We start from the raw sequence: 22853 nt of genomic DNA, 5'->3' as shown, positions 1-22853 counted from the left end.
CGTCTCCTCCTCCTGCTTCAACACCCTCCGCATGCTCCGCAGGATCTACAAGTGAATCCCCACTGAAACAAGAACAGTCACCCAGGCCCTCGTCAGCAGCAGGTTGGACTACGGAAACACCCTCTACGCAGGAGCCTCGGCCAAACTCCTGAGACAGCTGCAACGCATCCAGAACACCTCTGCACATCTGATGCTCGACATCCCCCGCCGCAGCCACATCACACCCCACTTGAGAGACCTGCACTGGCTCCCCATCAACAAGAGGATAACCTTCAAGCTCCTCACTCACGCACACAAAGCACTCCACAACACCGGACCAGCATACCTCAACAGACGACTCAGCTTCAACACCCCCACCGGCCTCGCCCTCGCCGCAGTCCCCCGCATCAAAAGAACGACTGCCGGCGGCAGATCTTTCTCCCACCTCGCCGTCAAGACCTGGAACACCCTCCCCACCCACCTACGGCAGACCCAAGACCTACTGACCTTCAGAAGACTCCTCAAGACCTGGCTCTTCAAGCAGTAGCATCACCCCCCACCCCCAGTGCCTTGAGACCCTCACGGGTAAGTAGATGCTCTTTACAAGTGATATGATTGATTAATTGATTGAAAATATAAGAGTATGTAGAAGAAAAGTCTAAGAGAATTAGCAGCTGAATATGGTTACTATTCTACAATTGCTATTGGTGTCAACTTTGGCATTATGATAAGCAAGAATAAAATATAGGAGTACAAATGAAAGCTAGTAAAGAACAACAGGAGTAAACCCCATAGACCAGGTTGGGATCTGGGTAAGGAAGGGTAGAACAACAACGTCTCAACCGGTTTTATTGAGAAAGCTAATTGACAAGTATGCACAAGACTATGAGCCATTTGTCTATTTACTGGCAGGCATGAACATGGTTTTGCCCAAGTGCTCATAAAAGTGTCAGTCAATTCTTTGTTAAAAGGTAACAGAGGTTCCGTAGATCACTGTCCAGGTTATAGGACCTCTGTAAGTACATTAGTCTTCACTTCAATAGTAGGCAGTTGTGAATCTAGGGCTTCGGCTGCTCTTCCAATAACCATGGAGAAGGACGCCAACACAATAGTAGATGGACCAGGGCTGTGTCCGGGGACGTGTCGAGCCCACTGGCATTCGTGAAGATCCATATAGAAAGTGCCCTCATTGTATTGTGTGTAAAAGGCATCCCCATCGTCATCACTAAATGCCAGTTGGCTCTGATCAGAGTCAACCCAAAGAGTTACTACAGTACTGAAGAGCAGACCTTACGGAAAGGCATTGTCTTGTTTGAATCAGAACAAATAGGGGCCAGGCGCCCAGGAACTTAAACTTTTGTGCAACTTCTTTGAGGTTGGGATGGATTCGGTTCGGGGTCGAACAGAATTATTGGCTCAATGTCCTCCTCCAACATCATTGCCAGCGCCGACTGGGCAGGAACCAGTTGGGATTATGGCACTGGGCGTGGAATCAGCTCCAGAATCAGAGCTGGACCACAGTAGGTTAAGAGGTTCGTGGGGAGGAGATGTGGCCTTTCGGTTAGAGCGGTCGACCTCGAAGGTGGGGAACCAAGTTGGAATCTCAGCAACGACGCTCAACATCCTCTGATTCTGGGCAAATCACTTAATCTCCCAGTGCCTAACAAAAATGAACGTGTTCATCTCTAACGAAACTGGTGCTAATGTAAAGCGCTCTGATACCTGATATCTTCAGGTCGAGTTTGCGCTATATAAAACTCTAAAAAAAAAAAAAAAAAGTAAAAAAAAAAAAAAAAAGAAATCAGAGCTGGTACCAAGGGCAGACCCACTGGCAGTAACCCAGATGGAGGCCTTTGCAGATCCGTGGGGCCCAAAGGAGCACCAGATGGAGCATATAAGGTGCCGAAGATGCAAAGCATGACCTAATTAAATGCCCCGATTTGTTGCAGTTTTTTCCGATGATCCAGGGAACTCAGGGTGCATTGGAGTAAGTATTGGTTCCACACCAGGGGACTAAATTGCTGGGCAACTTGACATCCTTGTGACTTCTCCGAAGGAGAGCAGGGAGGTTAGGACAAGGCCCGCTTTGACTTGTTTTTTTTTCTTCGATTTGGATGTACCTGAAGACTTGTAGTGCAATGAGAACCTGTCGCGGGAACAGGTCTGAGTCCCCAATTCCAAGCGGGAGCAGCCTTTTTATGATATCCGACAATGTTCGGCAAAATACTGCTTGGCTTCATGGCCCCAGATTATCTTCGAATTCATTAGTCAGTGAATGCCAGTTGCCCTCCATCCAATTAAATGCATGCACTATGATAAATATGGTGGTACTGAGTCTGCTTGACAATCTAAAAATGTATTTCACAGAGGTGGTCAAGGATGGTCTAGATGCCTTCAGGCAAATACTCAGGGTGGCCTGGACGCTGTGGTGGGAGCCAGGGGCTCTTACATAGGTTTGAGGAAAAATTCCTGGCTTTGCTCCATGGGCTTTTCAGGTGAAGTCCATACTAGCATAATGGACATATGTTTTGATGGCTCATCTCTGGTGATAAAGTAGACTCTGCCTTGGAGAGATTCAAGATAGTGAGGGCGATAGCCCGCTCCTTGGGTTTAGGGTCTCCAGCCTGGGACTTTAGAAGAGCGGACGCAAAAAGGAGCTCGGATGAGTCCTGCTTACTTTCTGATGATACACTCTATCTTGGAAATATTAATTTAATACAATGTGCTTCACACTCTAGAATGCATTTATGTTGGGGAATAAAAACAATCTTAAGTGCATGTGATGCTGGCTCTAATGAATGAAAATGTTATCCTGCTGGCATCATAACACCACCCTCATTTCAGGTATCTGATGCTTTAACTTACACATGCAATGCAAGGTCTCTATCTTACCTGATATTATGCAGTGATGACATCTAGCTGATCTCCTTCTCCAGGCCTGTGCCTCCTGCTAATTGTAAATCTTCAATTTACATGGCCATGGAGGAACAACAGCCCTTATTTGTAGCCCTGGCTCCCATTGATTAAACAAATATATTAATAAAATAAGGCTAATCCGTATAGCTTTGACAGCTGATCGTTTGCTGTTACCATTGCTTGTGTTCTTCATTAATTGTTTTTGTAAAACGTTATCACAAAAGCAGTTAAAAATAGCTGACTAAACACACACACACATATGGACAGGTGTATATTTTCCATGTGCAGGTTTAAATTTTCACATGATTTTTGTAATATGAAAACAAATAATTAAAGTACAAAAAAGATAAAAACATTGAAGTGGCCACCAATCCATGCAGGCGCATGAGTGGCTATTTTGTAATGATTTATTTGAGATAACATTGAACAGAAACAATTTTTAAAAAGAGGAAAATAAACTTATATGTAGCTCAAGGCACTGGTCTAGAGAAAGAGATAAGTCTTGGGTCCTCACTTCATTACAAATGCCGGACACAATGTATGTAGTAGGACCTACTATCAATATTTTTCCATGCCAGTCCTGCTCCTTGGACTGGGAAGACATTGGGGTATAATGTTATTTCCTGTGACGTCATTCTGGTCAAAGTGTATGTGATGTCACTTCCTCTACCCGTGGCTTTTTGGTGAATCGACGTCCCTTGGTGACCTTTGATGGAACAGCTCCTTAATCTCTCTCACAAGCCATCACAGCCAATGTAAGGTTGGAAACTGCCTGTTTAATGCCACACTAGTGTAAAATTTAAAATTAAAGTGTAAAAATTAAATAAAGTTTGCTATCGATTAGAGGGAGGGAACTGTGAGTCAAAAGTGCAGGGAGAAGTATCTTTAACTTTAGCTGTTATTGTTTCGAAGGATCAGTGGGGAGCTTTTTAGTGGCGTGAGTGTTTTTACACGTGTTCATTTCTATTCTGCATTCAAAGAAACACGCTACAAAAAAGGAAATGGTAAAAGTGAATGGTTTATTTACATGACAGAAAGTCGCGGATTACAGAGTTAAACAAGAAAACAATCATCAGTTTCTGTGTCTTGTGTGGTGATCACGTAGGCCACCTATGATCCTGGTTCGTACCAACCAATGGTCACTTGTTAAGAAAATGCCACACTTCCACTAAAACAAGACAGAAAAATAAAGTATATATCAGGATGACCATTTTCACAATATCAGATAATGCAGCCTACATTAAAAGGCAATTCTTCATGTTTTATTATGGAAAGTAGCGAACTGTACCTGCTTGTTGGCCCCGCTCCCCACCCTCACGAAGCCCCCTGTTCTCTCTTCACCTACAATTTTACAAAACAAAGCATTTCCTGTCCTAGCTGCGCGAGGCCTGCCCGTGATTGCCCAGCAAATAAATACTCGAAAGTGTCCTGGCGGCAGCCGTACTACGGTGAGGCCATATAAGGCGTGCAGCTCGCTTTCCCATGAAGTTTTTGTAGGTCTCAGCTGCACGACCCAGCCGCTCACTGCTATGACGCAAACAAAAATCCAAAACATCTGGCTGCATGAACAGGTCTTTCTTTTTCCCTATCTTGCACGAATCAGTCAAACATTAAAGAGATTTTTTTTTTAACTTCGCGCAGTACAAAACGATCCAGTCTTCATAGAATTTTTCTTGGAAAATGGAAAATGAACAAATCGTGCTAACCGAGTTTGCCACTAGTTTAGCTGCTAGAGTTGTATGGAGAGAATGTACTTAATTTAAAAAAGGGGGAAAGCATAAATCAAAAGTTTTACATCATTGGATTAAAAGAAATATATACATTACACGACTTCACACAGAAACAGCTTTGTGCAATACATATTATGCACCCAAAAGCCTTCATAATCAACCACTGTTAAATATAATTCAGTCCTTTACATGCCATACCTTCTGGTGGGGCAGGGTCAGTGGCCGTCGATGGAGGTGGTGCCTGCAAACAGTCAGAAAAAAATGCATTAGCCTTGATGTTATCATGGAAAGGCTTGGCTACTTGTCTTAAAATATAGAAAACCAGCAACAGTGGCGAAAGAGCAAGCATGCAACCTGCCATTCAATGCTGGTCAAATCCATTCTCCCTGATAAGAGAAAAAAGTTTCTGATCTGCTGAGCAAGAGTCAGGGGTTCAAATATGATAATGGCACACGTTTATATCAGCCACTGGCTTCCTGCGAAAGACCCCAGGCTGAGATCAAATATGGCCCTCTCTTCACTTGAAGCATAGAAGCTCTACCGCACCAGGTGAGTCAATGTGTTTGGCCATTATCATCACTCTGTTGCTGAAACCACCCTAATTCCTCCACCCCACCCCCTTTCAAGTCTTGGATCACTAAAAGCTACTGGGATCTGCCTGGAAGATGAGAAGCAGGATTGCCGTGCAATGATAAAGCTTCCACTAAACAAGAAGACTAGAACAAAGACCTAACTAATCCATTCTAAGTGGAAGAACCAATTGAGGAAAGTCGCCCAGAAGCTCAAATGATTGACAACCCAAGATGACCAGGACCAAAACAGCAACAATCCTAGACTCACCTATAAACCTGAGCAGTGACTCTATCTTGCAAGTATGGCCCTATGTGTTTTTTATCAACTACATGTGTCGCACGCTTCCATATCCGAGGCGGGAATAGAATGTCGGTCTAACGGTATGGAGTTGTTGAGACACTTGACATATTCCACCCTATTACTGAGTAAACCACTAAAGACTTTAAGCTGTACTTGCAGATCCAAATTTCACCAGCAAGATCAGCACTAGGTTTCGTCAATTGTGATCAAGACCATTGGGGTTGTACTCTATTGTGTGGAACTGGACTGGTGCATATCGTACTCTTTGAACCGTCTCCTCATGAAGTAGGGTTACTGGACTATCATAGTTAGGAGATTGTAGTGCTAATAAACCCCTAAATAAGGATGCTCTGGTTACTAATGGGTGCTGCCCCATCAAGTGGGTGCGCCCCTCTGGCCATGAAAATATTTCCTTGCCCAAATGAAACACTGACAGTACCTTTGGAACAAAGGTTGGATAGCTCCTCATAACCATCTATACCTTTTGGAGAACAGTGAAAATGATCAAGTCACAGGGGGCTTGCACCTCATGAATGCACCTGGCTGATATTATGGCCACCAGAACACAGAAGAATTCCATATAAGAAGTCAACATGAGGCTCGAGGCTTAAATGTCTTATGCATAAACCTGGTCTGGACTAGGTTGAGGTTTGAACAAAGGGAACTGATACTTATAGGCCCATCAAATGTCCTACCGGTGTCACTGGCCATGGCCAAGAACTCCTCAAGCAAAGTTTTGGAAGGTTCCAATGGCTTTCAGGTAAAGTCTGCATCTATTCACCTGCACACCTTCTCAAGCAGGTGACTTGAGAAAGACATAACCACATCCAGTGAGCAGGTTGATATTGCTCTCTAGAGTCGTGACAACATTACTGCCATTTGTTCGTACAAGGAGTCCTTGATATTCAAGTTGAAAGTTCAAGGTTAGGTCCTCAGGAACAGAGCACTAAAGCTGAGCAAAGTGTTATGTGAAGGATCCTAGATTAGTTAGGATCCTAACTACAGACAGGAAGATTACCCATTGGGGAAGGCAAATGTGGTACATCTGAAAATCAAGCAGGCTAAAGACGCAGCCTTGGCATGGTCAAGCCAGAGTCACCATGGTGAACGAGCCCATTGGGCTCTAACTGATCTTCTGGGGACCCAAGGAATCAGAAGAGTTGGAGAAAAAGCATAAAAGACCGCTTCCTTCCGGTCCAACATCAGGCGTCCCTCGAAATCCAGGCACCTTGACGATATGAGAGGTGAGCTGCTAGCATCTGGGGTAAAGGGGAGTGGCAAAAGTGTCTTGTGGTGTATGGTTCAAGCCTCAAGGAAGGAATTAGGACTTCCTTGAGAAATTCTAACCCTTCTGACAAATAAAGATGCCTACTCAGACTGTTCACTCCAGGAGTATTTTGTGTTGTACGGTCCATTCCCATCGAAACACTTCCAGCTGACACAGTCGGGGTAAGTAGATGCCCCATGTTTCTTCTTGTAGAAGGCCAGCTGGATAAGAGACATCAAGAAGGATCACTGTGCTGTTTTAAAGATCGTTAGACTGGGCCTTCAGTAAAGTGTAGTGGAAAATGTTCCTCAGATTGCAATTTTGGAGCATGTTAAACCTACATATAGACAAGCAACACAGAGGTGTCAAAGTCGGCTAAAAAATGGCTGCTTCTTTAAGTAAATCCAGTCCTGCTGCCGATATACAGTCAGTTCCCATTGTGATATGGAAAGTGGGTTATTACCGGATGTACCTTGCCTCAGTGATAATAGCTACATTTACTACTATGATATCCCATTGAACTAACACCACTTCCAAACACAAAGTCTGACACATCTTTACCCTGTGTCACAACTAAGAAGTTTCATCGATAAACTGTTAAGTTAATAAACATACCTTGTGTGACAATCAAAAGCTGCACCTATTTAGATTAGTTGATGGACAGGATAACACTCAATGTGCCATGTTGTTCTTGAATGTCTCCAAGTATGAATGGAAAGGTGAATGTTGATGTGCATGTGTGTAGAATGGAACAGGAACGTTTCTGCACACATGAGTAAAATGAGAATTTGATTATCGGGCACGAATGAAATGAGAATGGGACAATTAAGAGTGGAGTGTGGCAGTATGAAACAGTGGCATTAAGGACAAAGTTCGTTCAGGATAGAACCTCTTGCACATTTTGAATAAATAAGTGTTCTCGTCTTATATGATGGCATCTTCATCTTTAACCGAGTAGTGGTGATGAGCATGAACAGTGGTGGAAAGACGTGAGCAACAAATTGAGAACCACACAGGGTTCCTTGCAGCAGTGCTTGCGAGTGTGACTTGTGACACTGTATTCCCCGGACATCAGACTGCTGTTAGGGATAATCTTGCACTATAGTGCCATTTCCCTACCTCCACAGCACCTATTGATAAAAGCTGGGGAGAGCTGAGTCAATAGCTCCTAGTAGGTCATGATGTCTCCTACATCTTTTCTAGGTCGATAAGGCAGATTATGAGTGAGTGTTTCAACACTCCGTCCATCATTTTATCTTGTGATGTTGCTGTGTGTGCCCCAAGTGGCTAAGGTTATGCCCAGATGTGGGTCCCTACTCACTGCGCTACTGGAATGACGTGGCGTGCAAAAAAAGATGGATTTAACCCACATCTGTGACTAGGGGTGAATGTTTGATTGATTCAGCATTCCGTCAATCATCTGTTATTTTTGCATTTGTCGCCCTAAGTGGGAAGGGTATGCCCAGACGTGGGTCCTGTGCTCGCTACGCCATCAGATTCAAGCTAGCCTAGCTGATGAGGGGTGAAATCCCGAAACCGGTCCCAGGATGCTTGTTTCTGGTCCAGGGAGGACCTGGCCTGGCAGTCAAGACTGATTTGCATATGGCTGGATCTATACTGGAATGACGTGCATGCAAAAAAACAATGGATTTAACCCAGATCTGTGACTGGGGTCTATGTTTGATTTATTCAGCATTTAGTCCATTATCTGTTCTTCTTTTTGCACTGGATTCAAACCAGCCTGGCTGATGAGGGCGATAGCTCGAAACCTGTCCCGAGATGCTTGTTTTAAATCCAGGGAGGACCTGGCTTGGCAGTTCGGGCTGGATTGTTCCCATGAAGAGAAGGGTCAAGACTACTTTGCATATGGCTGGGTCCAAACTGGTGCGACGTGGCAAGCAAAATAACAATGGATTAAACCCGGATTTGTGACTAGTGGTGAGTGTCTAAAAAGTTTCAACACTCTGTCCTTAGTGTTCAGAGTTGCCACAGCAACACATCACTTTGTTGAAAGGAAGCCACATTGAAGTGGGTTACTACGGTTAAAGCATGTGCCTGATAACAGTGTGGCGGTCATTTTGGTTTGGAAAATTGTGCTTTTGGGCAGTGCATTATAGTTTATCTTTCTGGTATTATTTATTACACATTTCGAGGGACTCATTTGGAAGGAATGTAAAATTCTTGGTGAGCTGGCAACAACATGCCCTTTCTGCTCTGTTCCTTCAGGGCTGCTGCGACATTCCATATTTCGATTTACTATACTCCACTGCGTTATTTCTTATGAGATATTCCCTACATATTCAAGTACATCAATAAGTGGATCAACTGGCATTCTTCAACTATTAGACAACAGTGGCTATGATTATTATTATTTATCTTTCATTTACTAGCGAGAGGAAATACTTTATTGTTTTAGCTTATGTGAACGAAAAGTAACAGTGTATCAAAGGAGTATTATTACCAGAAACTGTTTTGTACTGCACTGATTAGTTTGACTGCATTAGTGCATTTGAATCCAACAATGCCAAGTATTCAAATGGTGTACTACCAAAAAATAGGCCCACATACAGCAACACATTTCTCAATAGACACACAATGGGGAAAACCGTTTCGTACATAATGCCCATATGACTTAAATATTGTGCTGCAAAAATATTGCAGCCACAATGTCAAGTTTCAAGAATAGATCTGCTAAACTTAACTTCACATGCTTGTATCTTGATATCTATATTCACTGAAAAAACACAAATGTTAATGTGCAGTTATAGTTAGGTCTTCAAATAATTTAAAACATAAAAAAACCCACAAATTCATCAGTTATAAGTGACTGACAAAAGTATAACTTGTACCGCTTTAGATTCACAACGTTATCAATGACATAATTTGTGTGGTCATAAGCAGTGCTTTATAGCAGTACAAGTAATATTTTCGCATGTTACTTAGTTATAAAGGATTAGTTTATTTCAGTGTTTTTTTGGTTATAAAATGTTAGTGTTTTATTATTAGAAGTCCCCTGTAGTACACCTCTACAGGGGAGTGGAGTGGCGAACAGTAGAGTTGGGTATAGTGGAGTGGAACAGAGTGAACTGGGGTACCGTAGAGTAGACTGGCGTGTAGAGTGGAGTGGCATAGAGTGGAGTGGCGGGTGTAGAGCGGTGTGGTGTACAGTGGAGTGACATACGGTAGAGTGAAGTACCGTGGAATAGAATAGAGTTGATTAGAATACAATAAAGTGGAGTTGTATAGAGTGGCGTAACGTGGAGTAGCATAGAGTGGAGTGCCATAGAGTGGAGTGACATGGTGTGTGATACGGTGTCAGGGTGAAAGTGGCGTGTCGTACAGTGGAGTGGAGTTTCGAGTTAAGCCATTGAGTGAAGTTTAAAGAGACCTAGCGAAAAAATGGCTGGGCAGAAGTAGATTACATTTTGTAGGAATATCAGTTATAGGGTGTAAAGGGTTCTTTTTGGTAGTGGATCTAAATTGGTTCATTAGTATTAAAGTTATAAGGCCACAAAAAGTAGTTATATATTGTGCCGCAGTATACCACTGTAACTTCAGGGTTTACCGCAGTACATTGTAATTAGATAACAGTATGCGATTGGGTAATGTAAGCCCTTATACAATTACAAAGTGGTCATCTTGTTTAGAATACACTAAGGGGCTCATTACGATGTTGGAAGGAAAGCCTCCGCCCGACAGTAGGCATTTTTGCAACCGCGTTGGAGCCCTTCTGACTAATCGGACGGTTTACAGTGTGACCGCCCGATTACGATGTTCGCGGTCGGAATATAAACTTCCTGGTCATTCTGACTCTGTTCCGACCAATTCGAGGAGTATTCCGAGCGGTCGGAACCGCACCAGAGCCCCCTATGGATGGCATTTCTGCCGTTGGGATTACGATGTCACTTTCCAACAGCCTTTTCGTGTCAGTCTGTCCGACATGGAAAGGCTGTCGGAAAGGGACTTGGGCCCCCTGGCCCGCGAGGACTATGGTTGCTGGCCGAGGGGGTACCTAAGGTACCCCTCCTGTAAAACCGTGCACTGTGTGGGGTACCTGCAACTGGGTGCAGGGTTTTCCACTAATACGCTATTTCCCCATAGGAGCCTGTGTTACGGCCAGTTCTCGGTCGTAACAGAAGCTCCCATAGGAAATAATGGGAATCCGACCGAACTGTGTTCGGTTGCATCGTAATCCGGAGGTCGAAACCGCAAGCCGGTTTGTCCCAAATCCAAGACGGTGGCTTTCAGCCCCACATCACAATGAGCACCTTAGTCTGCGTTCTTTGTTTTAAGTGTAAATTTAGTGTACTACTGTATACGTGCATAGGAAGGAATGAAGCAGTTTAGGTAAATATGTAAAGGTAAGGAAAAGTAGTTTTATTACTAAAAGTATTTTAAAGACATTTATGGGGTACTGCACTAGTACCTAGAAAGTACTGCAGTAGTTATGGGAAAAACGTTAAATAAAAAAAAAAAACTGCAGTACACTATATGTGTGAAATATAGCGCAGTACAGTGTATTTTTAATTTATTTACAATTTTGTATTCAACTGTAAGTAGCACAGTACTTTCTAGGTAGTAAAGGGGAACTCCGTAAATAAAAAAAAAAAATTAGATAACACATTTTTTTATAGATTTAATGGGTTTTTTTTAAGTACCGTGGTACTTCCTAGCTAGCATTGCAGTACTCCATTACCTTTTTAAAAAATATATAGAACAATATAAATAATATTCCCAACTTATTGCCAATTTAATAAAGTGGTAATAGGTAGGGAAACAATTAAAACCTACTACTTACCTTTATCTAAGGCCCTAACCCATAACACAGCGAAAGTGTGGTGAAGACAACATGGCTGCCTTTTACGTTCGAAAAGGCAGCCATTAACCTATCATATACTACCTTGCCATCGGCATGTAACGTGGTATACCTCAAAATTACTGTGGCCCAATAGATCACTACGTTTCAGTGCCTTATAAGTTATAACTTATCTATTGAACCAATTCACTTAAAATACCGAAAAGGATCCTTTACACACCATAATGTAGATACATGCCAGATTTCATTAAACTCCGTTCAGTCATTTTAACGCTACGGCAGAGAACAATGCATTGGTGGAAAAACATGTTTTGGGACCCCCCCCTCCTTTTTTCTTTGCCCCTCTTAACAAATTACCACAAAACTTTGCATCATCTGCCAATGTAGAAAAAAGGAATATGTCTGCAAACATTCTTGGAGGGTCATCAAACGGGAGCAAAGTTATTACCCATCAAAAACCTGAGGAATTCTTATTTCTCAGAATCCTAACTATAACTACAGAAGGACTACTGCCACTCTGTATATAAACAATAAGTATATATTTTTAAATCTTGGCACTTTAGGGGGCCTCTCTGGAACTACCCACAAGGGCTAGGGGGTCAGGGTATCTTTACCCTTTCTATGTGGTTTTCATTTATTTTTCAGAACTTGGGGACAGAGTCCTGAATTGGCGGCTGCAACATTTCTCCAAACAGCGTTCTTGTTCACACTGGACCAGCGTGTCGAAATGCTCTTTTTTAGGTCTCGCCTATGCAGCACACATGCGTTGCATAAGAGACCTTTAGCCGTCGTGCAGCTCTTTTTCAAAGCACATACTCGTGAATGTGGCGGCATACGGCTTGCGGGAGTGCGCAGCTGCGCACCACAAGCATGAGTATGTGCTTTGAAAATAAGCAGACTGCTCTCCCAAGCACGCGCTTCTCTCCCGGCCACTCACTTTTTGCTGGCGCTTCTTGTTTAACTTTAAGCACGAGGCGCGCGTGCTTGTGTTTAACTTGTTAAAATCTGGTCACCCTACAAACATCTAACCGCCCGCGTTGCTCTCTTTCTCTTATGCCCCTTGTTCCATCTAGCTATCTCGTGTCCTTCAAGTCTTTGGTAGAAAGCATTAAAATGCGTGCGTGCTGTCAGAATGTGCTGAAGTGAGTTGGTTATAAATACAATCTTCTTGCTCATTAAGATAAGTAGAGCAGAGTGAAGGATTTAAGTTTTGTTTTTAAATGCTACTGTCATGTTTACCTTTTTCGGAAGTCTTTAGTTTTTAACATAAGAATGCTGCTGTTGCAAAGTATGTTACACTTGGTGGTAGGATTACAGACAAGACATGTTAACAAAACATCTGTCAGTATGATTTGTTCAGCCTGCAAGTTCTCGCTCGAGTTTAACTAATTCAGATTTTACAAAAAATATTTTCTCGGGAGAACATGGCGGCAGTCGGCTGACTCGCTGCGGAGCTCCGCGACCAAGCTCCCGTTGTTCGGCACCTGACCCCTGCAATCCAAGGGAATGAGTAACTTAGCGACCTGAGACTCTCCCTGCACCTCGAAAAAGATCCCTTTAGCCCAGGTTTTTGGCTTTTTTTGAGGAAAGAAACGAAACGAACAAAACCGAAGGGAAAGGGAAAGCGGCGATTTTTTTTTTTTTTTCTCAGACATACGCGGCTGTTTTGCTAGTTTGTCCGTCCTCAATGACGGGAGCGTTGGGCGGCAAATCAGGCGGCTTCAGCAGCAGAGGTGGAGGCGGAGGTGGCTGGGAAGTTGTACGCCCTATTGGTCCTGAATCAAGCCTGCAGGACGAAGGATTACATCACGGAGTATCGGCCGGTCTCTGGCTTTGGTCTGTTGCCGCCCTGGAGCTGCGACGCGGGAGGAAAGCACGCTGTCGAGCGCTTACTATATGCAATGTGCTAGTCAACCCCCAAGCAGTTAAATTTGGGCTTGATCTACGGGGGGCAGTGGAAGGTCAAGAGGCAGATCAGTGCCCTATGGGCACAAGGCAAACGGAAATCTGCTTGGAGGAGCCTTCGGAGAAGTCTGAGGAGGAGGTCTTGCAGCCGCATTTAAGGCCCCTCAAACCCAAAAACAAAGGCAGAGGGGGTCGTAGAAAAGGCAGAGGTTCGGAGAAGGAGTCCACTTGCCATACTCCACCCGAGGTAACCCAGGTCAGGCTGGTGGGAGGCCTTCTTAAAGGTAAGAAAGCTTCTTCTTACTTGTCTACAGAAGTGAAAGCAAAGGGCATTAGCGCAGACGGAGCCAGACGTAAGGTGAGAATTAAAAGGGATTTGAGCACAGAGTTGGGTAATAAAATAACACCGTCCCTGCGTTCTTACTTCAAAGCAATACCCCAGGTACTTTGTTTACAAGACGCTCAAGATATGTCTGCCTCTCTGTCAATTACGGACTCAGGGGAGGGGAGAATGCCTGTTTCTAGCGTTCCTATTATTCCGGATGTCATGGATCCGCATCTCTCAGCTTTGGATTGTACTTCTGCCCCCACCTTCCCTCCCTCTCCTGTCCCCTGTTCTGCCCCTTGTCCCCCCATAGGAGGCAACTCAGTGGCACTGCCTGCTTCTGTGAACCTCTCACCTATGGGGGAGTTAGTTATATCTAGGGGCGATCCCTTGCCTGGAGGCTTGACTGCACCGTTAGCATATGAAGGCCAGGGGGGCAGTGCAGAACTGGAGTCTGTTGACATAATTGGAGCAGGGTTGGCTGTTCCTCCACATTTTGCACAACAACAAGCCTCCGCTTGTCATCATGAGATTGAGGGTTCAGTTTCCACTGCCTCCTTACTAGCAATGTTTTCTTCCCTCTCCCAAGATATCAAAAAGGGAATCCTCCGCTAACCAGATGGATATTCGCACCTATTGTGAGTCCCTAGACAAAAAGATCGATGGTTTAACTTCCAGGACTGGAGAGTTAGAAGACACAGTCACTGCGTTGTCCACGCACCTCGATAAGGCTGAGGAGGAAATTGTCAAGTTGCGGAAGGTCGACCAGACCCTATTAGACAGGATGGAAGTTTTAGAGAACAATGCCAGAAGATCTAATATTCGTATACTCAATGTACCAGAGGGCTCTGAGGGCTCGGATGTTAAAACCTATGTGGTGCAGCTATTGAAGGAGTCACTGGCTCTAGATCAGACAGCAGAAGAACTGGCCGTTGACATTCAAAGGGTCCATAGGGACCCATTTAGGCGTAACCTGCAAAGAGCTAAGCCTCGCAAAATCCTCGTCAACTTCCATACCTATGCCTTTAAAGAGCAGATTCTTAATTTGGCCCTGAAGCAAAAATCACTGCCTGGAAAGGGATTTACTTTCCTTATTAGATCAGATTTATCCAGGGCCACGTTAGAAAAACAGTGGGAGTTTGGAAGGCGCCTTGAGGCTTTCAGAAAGTTGGGAGCCGCCGCCCAGTTGGTTTTCCCTGCTGTCTTGAGGGTGATGTTTAACAACAAAATGTCTAACATAAGTACAGTGCAAGCAGCTGACGAGCTCCTCTCAGAGCTAGGCAATAAGACAACGGGTTAAGTTAGTATTGAGGAAGGATTTGATTTTTGAAGGCTAGGTTCACTCATTTGAATGTCGTTATTCGAGAAGGGGAGTTGAATGATAAGGAAGGAAGGAAGGAAGGAAGGAAGGAAGGAGGGGAAAGTAAAAAAAAAAAAAAAAAGGAAAGAAAAAAAGAAAAAAAAAATTTTTTACAGCAATAACTAAAAAAAGAAAAATAATAAATAACAATCAACAGATAACAGGAAAAAAAAAAAGAGGGTGGAGAAGAAATTTCTTTGCGTATTCTCCCAACTACTTTCCTAACCACCTTCCGCTTACATAAACGGTTACTCCAAACTTTTTTTTTTTTTTTTTTTTTGATTGTAACACAGTTCGGGGGTGGGTGTGAAACATGGGAGCTTGTGTTGGGGGTGCCATCTGCTGGATTTGATCCGGTTAGATACACCACGGGTTCTCCAGGGGGGGGTGGAGGGGGTGTGGGGTTGGGGGTTGGGAGGGTCACGGGGTAAAACGATTAAAAATTTCCTCTTGCGCCATCTTAGTGTTCTATTATTTCTTGCTTTGGATATGTGGTTGTCTGCCATAAAGTTAGCTCAGATAAATATGGGCACCTACGTGAGGCTTTGTATTCTTAGGGTTAGCTATTTAACATCATGGCTTTGGCTAATTTAAAGATATTATCGTGGAATGTGAATGGTCTGCGTACTAAACCCAGGGCTAGGAAAATACTGCAATATCTTAGAGACTCAGAGGCACAGGTCATTTTATTACAGGAGACGCACTTGACTCAGGATGAAATGGACGCAGTAGTCAAAAGTAATAAGTGGATCGACTTTGCAATTTCTACATCGCAATCCTTGACTTGTAGAGGAGTATCGATCATTTTTAAAAAATATCTCAGAGCTAGGGTATTGGATTTCAAAGTCGATCCTGCAGGCAGGTGGGTAATCGCAGCACTTTCCATCTTGGGTACCCAGATAACTTTGGTGGGGTATTATGGTCCCAATCAAGACGACCCGTCTTCATTGGAGATAATTATATCTCACCTCTTGACTTTTCCAGAACCTGTGGTTTTTGCGGGTGATTCTAATATTGTCCTGAACCCCTCCCTGGATAAATCTTGCAATAGTCGATCGCTAATTTCATCTAAATCAAGGTCTGTTTTGTTAAACGCTATGAAGCAGTTTGGATATGTAGATATTTGGAGGTTAAGGGCAGGGGAAAAACAGGGTGTCTCCTACAAAAATTACAAATACAACCATCAATCTAGAATTGATTTCATACTAATTAGTCATTCTTTAGTAGATCTTGTTAAAGACATTAAATACCTTCCGATCCACCTGTCAGACCATTCGGCTATAGCTTTGGATCTTATATCGCTATTGAGGGCGCCGGCGAGGAGTTGGTCCTTCGATCGCTCCTTACTCTCCCACTCAGAAGACGTTCTCTATCTTAAGTCTGAGGTGAGCCTCTTTTTAAGGGCAAATATTGACTCGGCAGACATTGGAATAGTATGGGACACTCTGAAAGCATTTCTGAGAGGGCTTATCACAAATAAAGCAGCTTTCAGGAGGAAGGAATATAGGGAGGCCGTTATGTCAGCCGAAGCAAATATTGTTAAGATTCAGACCCAATTAGATGAAGAGGATAATAATAATACAGCAGCGGTCCGTTCTTCTCTGTCTGAGAGCTTACTCTCTTCAAAGGGCCATTTAGCCTTGATTTTAAATCAGCGGGTTCAAGAAAGGTGGGAGGCCAGCAAGCTTGCACACTTTCAATATGGAGAAGGAGCGGGGAAACTATTGGCCTGGAAAACCAAAACTGACCAAGTACGAAATAACATCGAGGTGATTAGAGTCAATGGGTCCCCGCTCTCCCGCGATGATGACATTAGATCTGCCTTTAGAGACTTTTTTCAAAATATTTACTGTGAAGACAAGAATATTAGTTTAAATACCATCAATGACTGGCTTAGCAATATTGCCCTTCCAGCACTTTCTGCTGAGCAGAGCGAAACATTAGTAGGTGAAATCTCGGAGGAGGAAGTCATCAAGGCCTTACATGAAGCCAAAAAGGGGAAGGCGTCTGGTACAGATGGCCTCCCGGCCGAACTATATAAGCTGCTTGAGCGGGAACTTGCCTCTTTCCTGGTTCTACTATTTAATAACATCCTATTGGCTGGCGGGTCCCCCCCTAAATCCTGGGACAGTGCGTCTATCACTGTAATTTTAAAACCAGGGAAACCACCAACGGCATGTAGCTCATATAGGCCTATTTCCATTTTGAATGCAGATTATAAACTATTTGCTTCAATTTTGGCAAATAGACTAGCTCTTGTTGCACCCAAAATACTACATCCCGATCAGAAAGGGTTTGTCAAGGGGCGCCAGTTACATGAACTGACATATGACCTAATTGGGGCAATAGATCTTGCAGTTCTGGAGCTGTCGCCCTTGGCGGTCCTTACCCTGGACGCTGCCAAGGCCTTCGACAGAGTGAATTGGTTGTATCTGTCGGAGGCCCTGGCGAAGTTTGGAGTGGGACCAGTGTTTCGACGGACAATTGCCCTTTTATATCAGAACCCAAGCGCTCGTGTATTGGTGAACGGAGGTTTGTCCGATCCCTTTAACATCTCGAGAGGCACAAGGCAGGGTTGCCCTCTCTCTCCGCTCCTATTTGACCTGTATGTCGAACCGTTTGCACAAACTCTGAGGGATAATGTTAACATCAAGGAGTTTGCGTGTAGGGGCTGGGAGAGAAAAGTGGCCCTCTATGCGGATGACATCATTATCTATACCTCCGATGCCCATATGGCTCTCCCAGAAATATTCAAGCTAGCCTCTGCTTTCGGAGAAGTATCAGGGTATGAGATCAATACCACAAAAACTGAGATGATGACTTGGAGTATGGATCAGTACCCGAGCATTGCCGGTATTCAGCCAGGAAAGAAGTTAAAATACCTGGGCCTTGACATTGTTGAGGATTTGGACCAGATTGTCAAGACCAATTTTTTAAAGATAGTCAAGGACTGTCGTAAGTTACTTCAGTCCTGGTCCTGTCTCCCTCTGTCGTTACTCGGGCGGTCTAATCTGGTCAAGATGACGGTTCTGCCAAAGCTTTCCTTTCTATTTAGTACTATTCCCCTGCACTTTGATCCAATCCCTATTAAAACATTCCAGGCCGAGATCAATACATTTATTTGGAATAAACACCTTCCAAAGATCTCTTGGAAAAAGATAAGGAGGCGTAGGGAAAAGGGGGGCTTTGCTGCTCCGGACATCCAGTTGTATGCATGGGCGTTCCAGCTTTCCCATGCCAGAATGCTGTTAAAAAAGCCATTAGAGTCTGGTGTAGGAATATTATATGCGACCTTGCTAGATGGAGAGGGGGTTAGTCAGTCTGGATTCCTCTTGAAATTTGGAGATCCGAAATACTTCAAAAAGATTAAGCTGAAGATCCTACTGGGGATGGCAAGGACTTGGGCCCAGGTTCTAAAAGCCACCAAAATAGGGTATTATAGCGGTAGGACTCCCTTATGGGGTCTCCCCGATCCCCCGGCCTGGTTGTGTGATCAGCTTGCACTACCCATTAGGGAGGCAGGGTTGGAGTGTTGGGGAGACCTATTTGTTGAGGGTGAATTGCTTTCTTGGGACTGCTTGAGGGAGAAGATTGGTTTTGGCCTATCTAGGCTAAAATATCTACAAATGGCCAGTTGGTATAGATCTTATATAACACAGCCCTCTCAGAGAAGCAAGCCCCCATTAGGCGGTTACAGTACTTTTATAAATATGTTGATCGACAAACCCCCGGCCAGGAAAGAGATCTCTTTATGGTACAATTTGATTTTGGAGGAGTTAGACGGGGAATTTCAGCTACCTGAGGAGCTTTGGGGGTCAGATATAAGCAATACCAGTCTGCAAGAGGTATGGGTGAAATCATGTAGAATGTTGTGGGATGTCGTGAAGCCGGCATGGTTGCGCAGGAACCACCTTTATACTATCCATAGAGCATACTACTCTCCCCTTCGCTTGTCCAAATTTACTCAAGGGAACATGGTGAAGTGTGCTAGATGTGGCCTCCTGGCTGCCTCGGACATCCACATGTTTTACGAGTGTCCATCTTTGTTGCAGTTCTGGGATGCTATTTGTAAGATTCTGTCAACGTCTGTCGATTTCAACATAGTATTGGATTCTCAGTTAGTGATCTTTGGAATCCTAGAGGGGGTTCCCAATATGGCGAAAAAGCTAGTCTTTTATGCAATATTACTTGCTAGAAGGGAGATATGCAAGAAGTGGAAGGACTGCTCACCTCCCTCAGTTATAGAATGGTTTGCTTCCACCCTGCAAGTCTCCAAGCTTGACTTGGTCAGAATAGGGAACCCTGAGAAAAGGTCTTTTTGGCACCTCCTGAGATGGGATCATTGAGAGTCTGGGTTTTTTTTTTTTTGTTTTTTTTCCCCAGGTCCAATGATTAAGCCATCTATACTCTGTCTGGGTATGAGTAATGACTGGACACTTTTGTTCAGTATTTTGGTGGATCTTCAAAATCCTCTGTAAGGTTACGCTATGTCGATCGTGGGTATGTCAAGCTACACTGCTACGGGACGAGGCTCTCGCTCACCGTTTGGTCCCCTCCAGTCGCCGACTGAGCTAGCACTCTGTTTGCTAACCTATCGATCACGTATATAGAACCTTGGTGGCGCATGAGGACAAAAAAAAAAACAAAAAAAAAACCCAAAAAATATTTTCTCTCACCAAAAGTAGTACTTCCAAAACGGTACATTTTGCTGATTGGTTTTGGTGCATATCACACGTGCTCCTGTTCAGGCATGCACTTCGTTATTCGTGCTTTATTGTTTTCTTGTACACCAATCTTCAGACCGGGTTGTAAGCCAGTCTGGCTGCACTAAGGTGTGTATCTGTTGTATACAGAATCCGCTTACGTTGATAGTTCTTGTTATTTTTACAGTTCACACCGGTGTGACTGCACTATGTTTTGAGGGCATCCTGTTTTCTCATTTTATATGGTCACTCGTTTCATATTCATGGCATCAGGATGGGCAGGAATTTGGCACTACTGTGCCAGAGGTTAAAAAAAACAAGCATTGGCATAGCCAAGAGGTCTCGCCTTTGAGACATTATAAGTGTTTAGCCATGCAACAGTTGATGTTGTTGCACCAAGGATATTGTGCTGGATAACTAAACACTTATAAGGTCCCAAAGGCGAGACCTACTGGCTATGCCAATGCTTGTTTTCTTTTGTCCCTGCAGGACTCCTGTCAGAGTCCCACGGCACTAGATATTGCAACTTTCTTTTTTAACTTAATTTCTCTTAAACGGCTGAACAGATTTAAACACCATATTGCAAAAAACATGCTTTCTCAGTAAAGCTCTTCCAAATTTGATGTGATTCTGTTCAGCCTTTTTACCGTATTGTTGTCCAATTTTGCCAATGGGAATTGGATGGTGAAAAAAGTGGTTTGCCCCCCCTCACTTTTTCTCTGTCCTCGTTTGATGAATCACCCCAAAACTTTCCAGGAAAGAGCAGAGGTGAATGAAAGTTTATGTTTGAATGTTTCATGAAGATTTATCAAACGGCACCCAAGATATTAGCAAAAGAGAAAACGGTCTTCGTATGAAAGCTCTAACTTCCATATAACTACACAGTTTTTGGAAGGTGGCTGGAGCTCCATGTACACCAAAAGATAATATTGTGAACTGATTTATAACATCTGGAGTGTAGAAGCAGTTTTCCTTTATTGTTTGGTCTTCATGGAATGTTCCAATATCCTTTTGTAAGGTCTAAAGCAGTGTTGTATTTGACTTCATATAACTGTTCTATCAACTCATCAATAAGTAGCAGAGGGTATGCATCAAATTTAGAAATGTGGCTCATGTTTATGAAATCTGTAGGGAATCGAATGGTATCATCAGGTTTAGGAACCTCACCGAGCTATAACTTTTTTTTACATCTTCCATTATAGCTGTTTTCCTTACTTTAGAAATTCTGGTGTCTGTTTTATTTTTTTCCCCAGTTCTGTATGAATGTGATGTAAGTGTGTCTTACTGGAATCTACAGAAATTAATCCTGGAAAGAGGTCTAAAAGCCTTTTTTAGTGTCAGTGCTAACTTCTATTCTATCTTACTTCTATTCTATCTGTTTCTGTAAAAACTTCAATTAGATGAACTGTCTAGCATGGCATATGACCTTTCTGTTTCTTTACAAATTTAACATGGATTTTTTATTTTATTTCTGGTAGCTGTGTTTGGTAGGTGACATTTCCAGTCTTCTTAAGCACTTCTTAAGCATTACCATTTAGCAACTATTTTATTCTTGGTAAACTGAAAGAGTAGCAACACCCAGACTCCGAGTTGAAATTCCCAAAGCCTACTATTTGGCTATAATAGCATTGCTGCTTTTGGGTTGTTTTATTGCCAATTGCTCAAATATTTGGACAATTATTCGTGAAATAAAAGAGCAGCTTAATGTTAACATTTCCTTGAGAAGACGATTCTCGAGAAAACTTCTATCATCCCTAAGGCAATTTGAATAGCACCAATTAGCTTTAATGGTATAGCTTTGGGCTATCTTGTAGTACAATCCCAGGCCTATAAGATACTCTTTTTTGTTATTCTTTACCAGAATGCCCTCCCGTGATATGAGGATGGGCTAAGATGAGGATGGGCTAAGATCAGGATATTCTCCCTCAAACTCTGGGTAACTAACAGTTGAAGAACGTTTATGGAGCCATCCCTCCTGCTACACCAACATTCTTCTTTAAAGAATAGCCCCCTACCTCTTGGTTTCCTTTTTCATCTTTAGCTTGAGTCCAAACCTTCTAAAGAAGACTTTCTGATTGGAGCCATTTATCACCTTGGTGTTTCATTTCATAGAATAGGGCTTGTGGAGTTTTACCTGGGACTCACTGCCTCTCTCCCATTGTTAGTGTCTTGGATACACTCACTAAACGTATTTGTTAGAATAGAGTTGGAATGTCTGATGGAAAAAGTCTACGTCTTGCTGAGATGAATCCATTTAGCAATCAAGCGCTGATTCAAGTTTTTTCTGCCCCCCCGCAAGGTGTTGAATTAAGGCCTCCATTAATGGGGAGCCAAGATCCCACTTCGATGCCAATTTGTTGCAGTGGGTCTCAATTAACTAAACAGCAAGCAGGCCAGAAACTCAGGAATATTTACTACACAACACAGAAAATGGTCTCAACGGAATTACACCAAAGTTAGCAAAAGGTTAGCAATCGTCTCAGAAAGCATGCTTTTTGTTATTTAAAAAAAAATTGCATTTAAAAAAGGTACTTGTGGTGGGCAAGAAGGGGTTAAAAGTTATAGATATCTAATGCTGTGGTACTGCCATGGTAAAAAAAAAAAAAAAATTACTTGTTTCCATTGGCAGGTACCACGGATCCGGAGAAAAATCCATGGCACTGGCATGATGGGATTGGTTCCCCACAAGATGAGGGAACAGTACTCATCTTTCAGCCGCAGTTACAGGACTGGGAGATTTAGTCCACGAGTCCTGAAAAAAGCGACGAAGATGATATAAGGGGGCATGGTGAGCAGATACTTACACCCCATGCCAATGTGGAGAGGGGGAAATCCCAAAGGGATCATCCCTGTGGTTAGAATTGGAAATAAAATGTATTTTTTGTCAAGCTGCTCATAGTGCAGTACCTAGAGAGGCTCGCCATGAGGTACGTGTCCACCCTGGATCCGCGGTTACAAAAATAAATAAATTAAAAATAG

General features: G+C 43.3%; 1 protein-coding gene across 1 annotated transcript in view; it reads right to left on the bottom strand.

Moving 5' to 3' along the window:
• Positions 1-3895: 3895 nt before the first annotated feature.
• The window catches only part of PPA2 (inorganic pyrophosphatase 2), a 360440-nt gene continuing 341482 nt past the window's right edge, over positions 3896-22853 (bottom strand). Inside the window, exons 11-12 of the mRNA XM_085641413.1 lie at positions 4824-4866; positions 3896-4063 (exon numbers count right to left, since the gene is read on the bottom strand). Coding sequence (XP_085497539.1) covers positions 4035-4063; positions 4824-4866 — 72 coding nt within the window. The 3' untranslated portion in view covers positions 3896-4034. The remainder of the gene's footprint in view (positions 4064-4823; positions 4867-22853) is intronic.

Source organism: Triturus cristatus, chromosome 2_2 (genome assembly GCF_964204655.1).
Source record: "Triturus cristatus chromosome 2_2, aTriCri1.1, whole genome shotgun sequence".
Lineage (NCBI taxonomy): Eukaryota > Metazoa > Chordata > Amphibia > Caudata > Salamandridae > Triturus > Triturus cristatus.
This window is presented reverse-complemented; position numbering and strand designations above follow the sequence as displayed.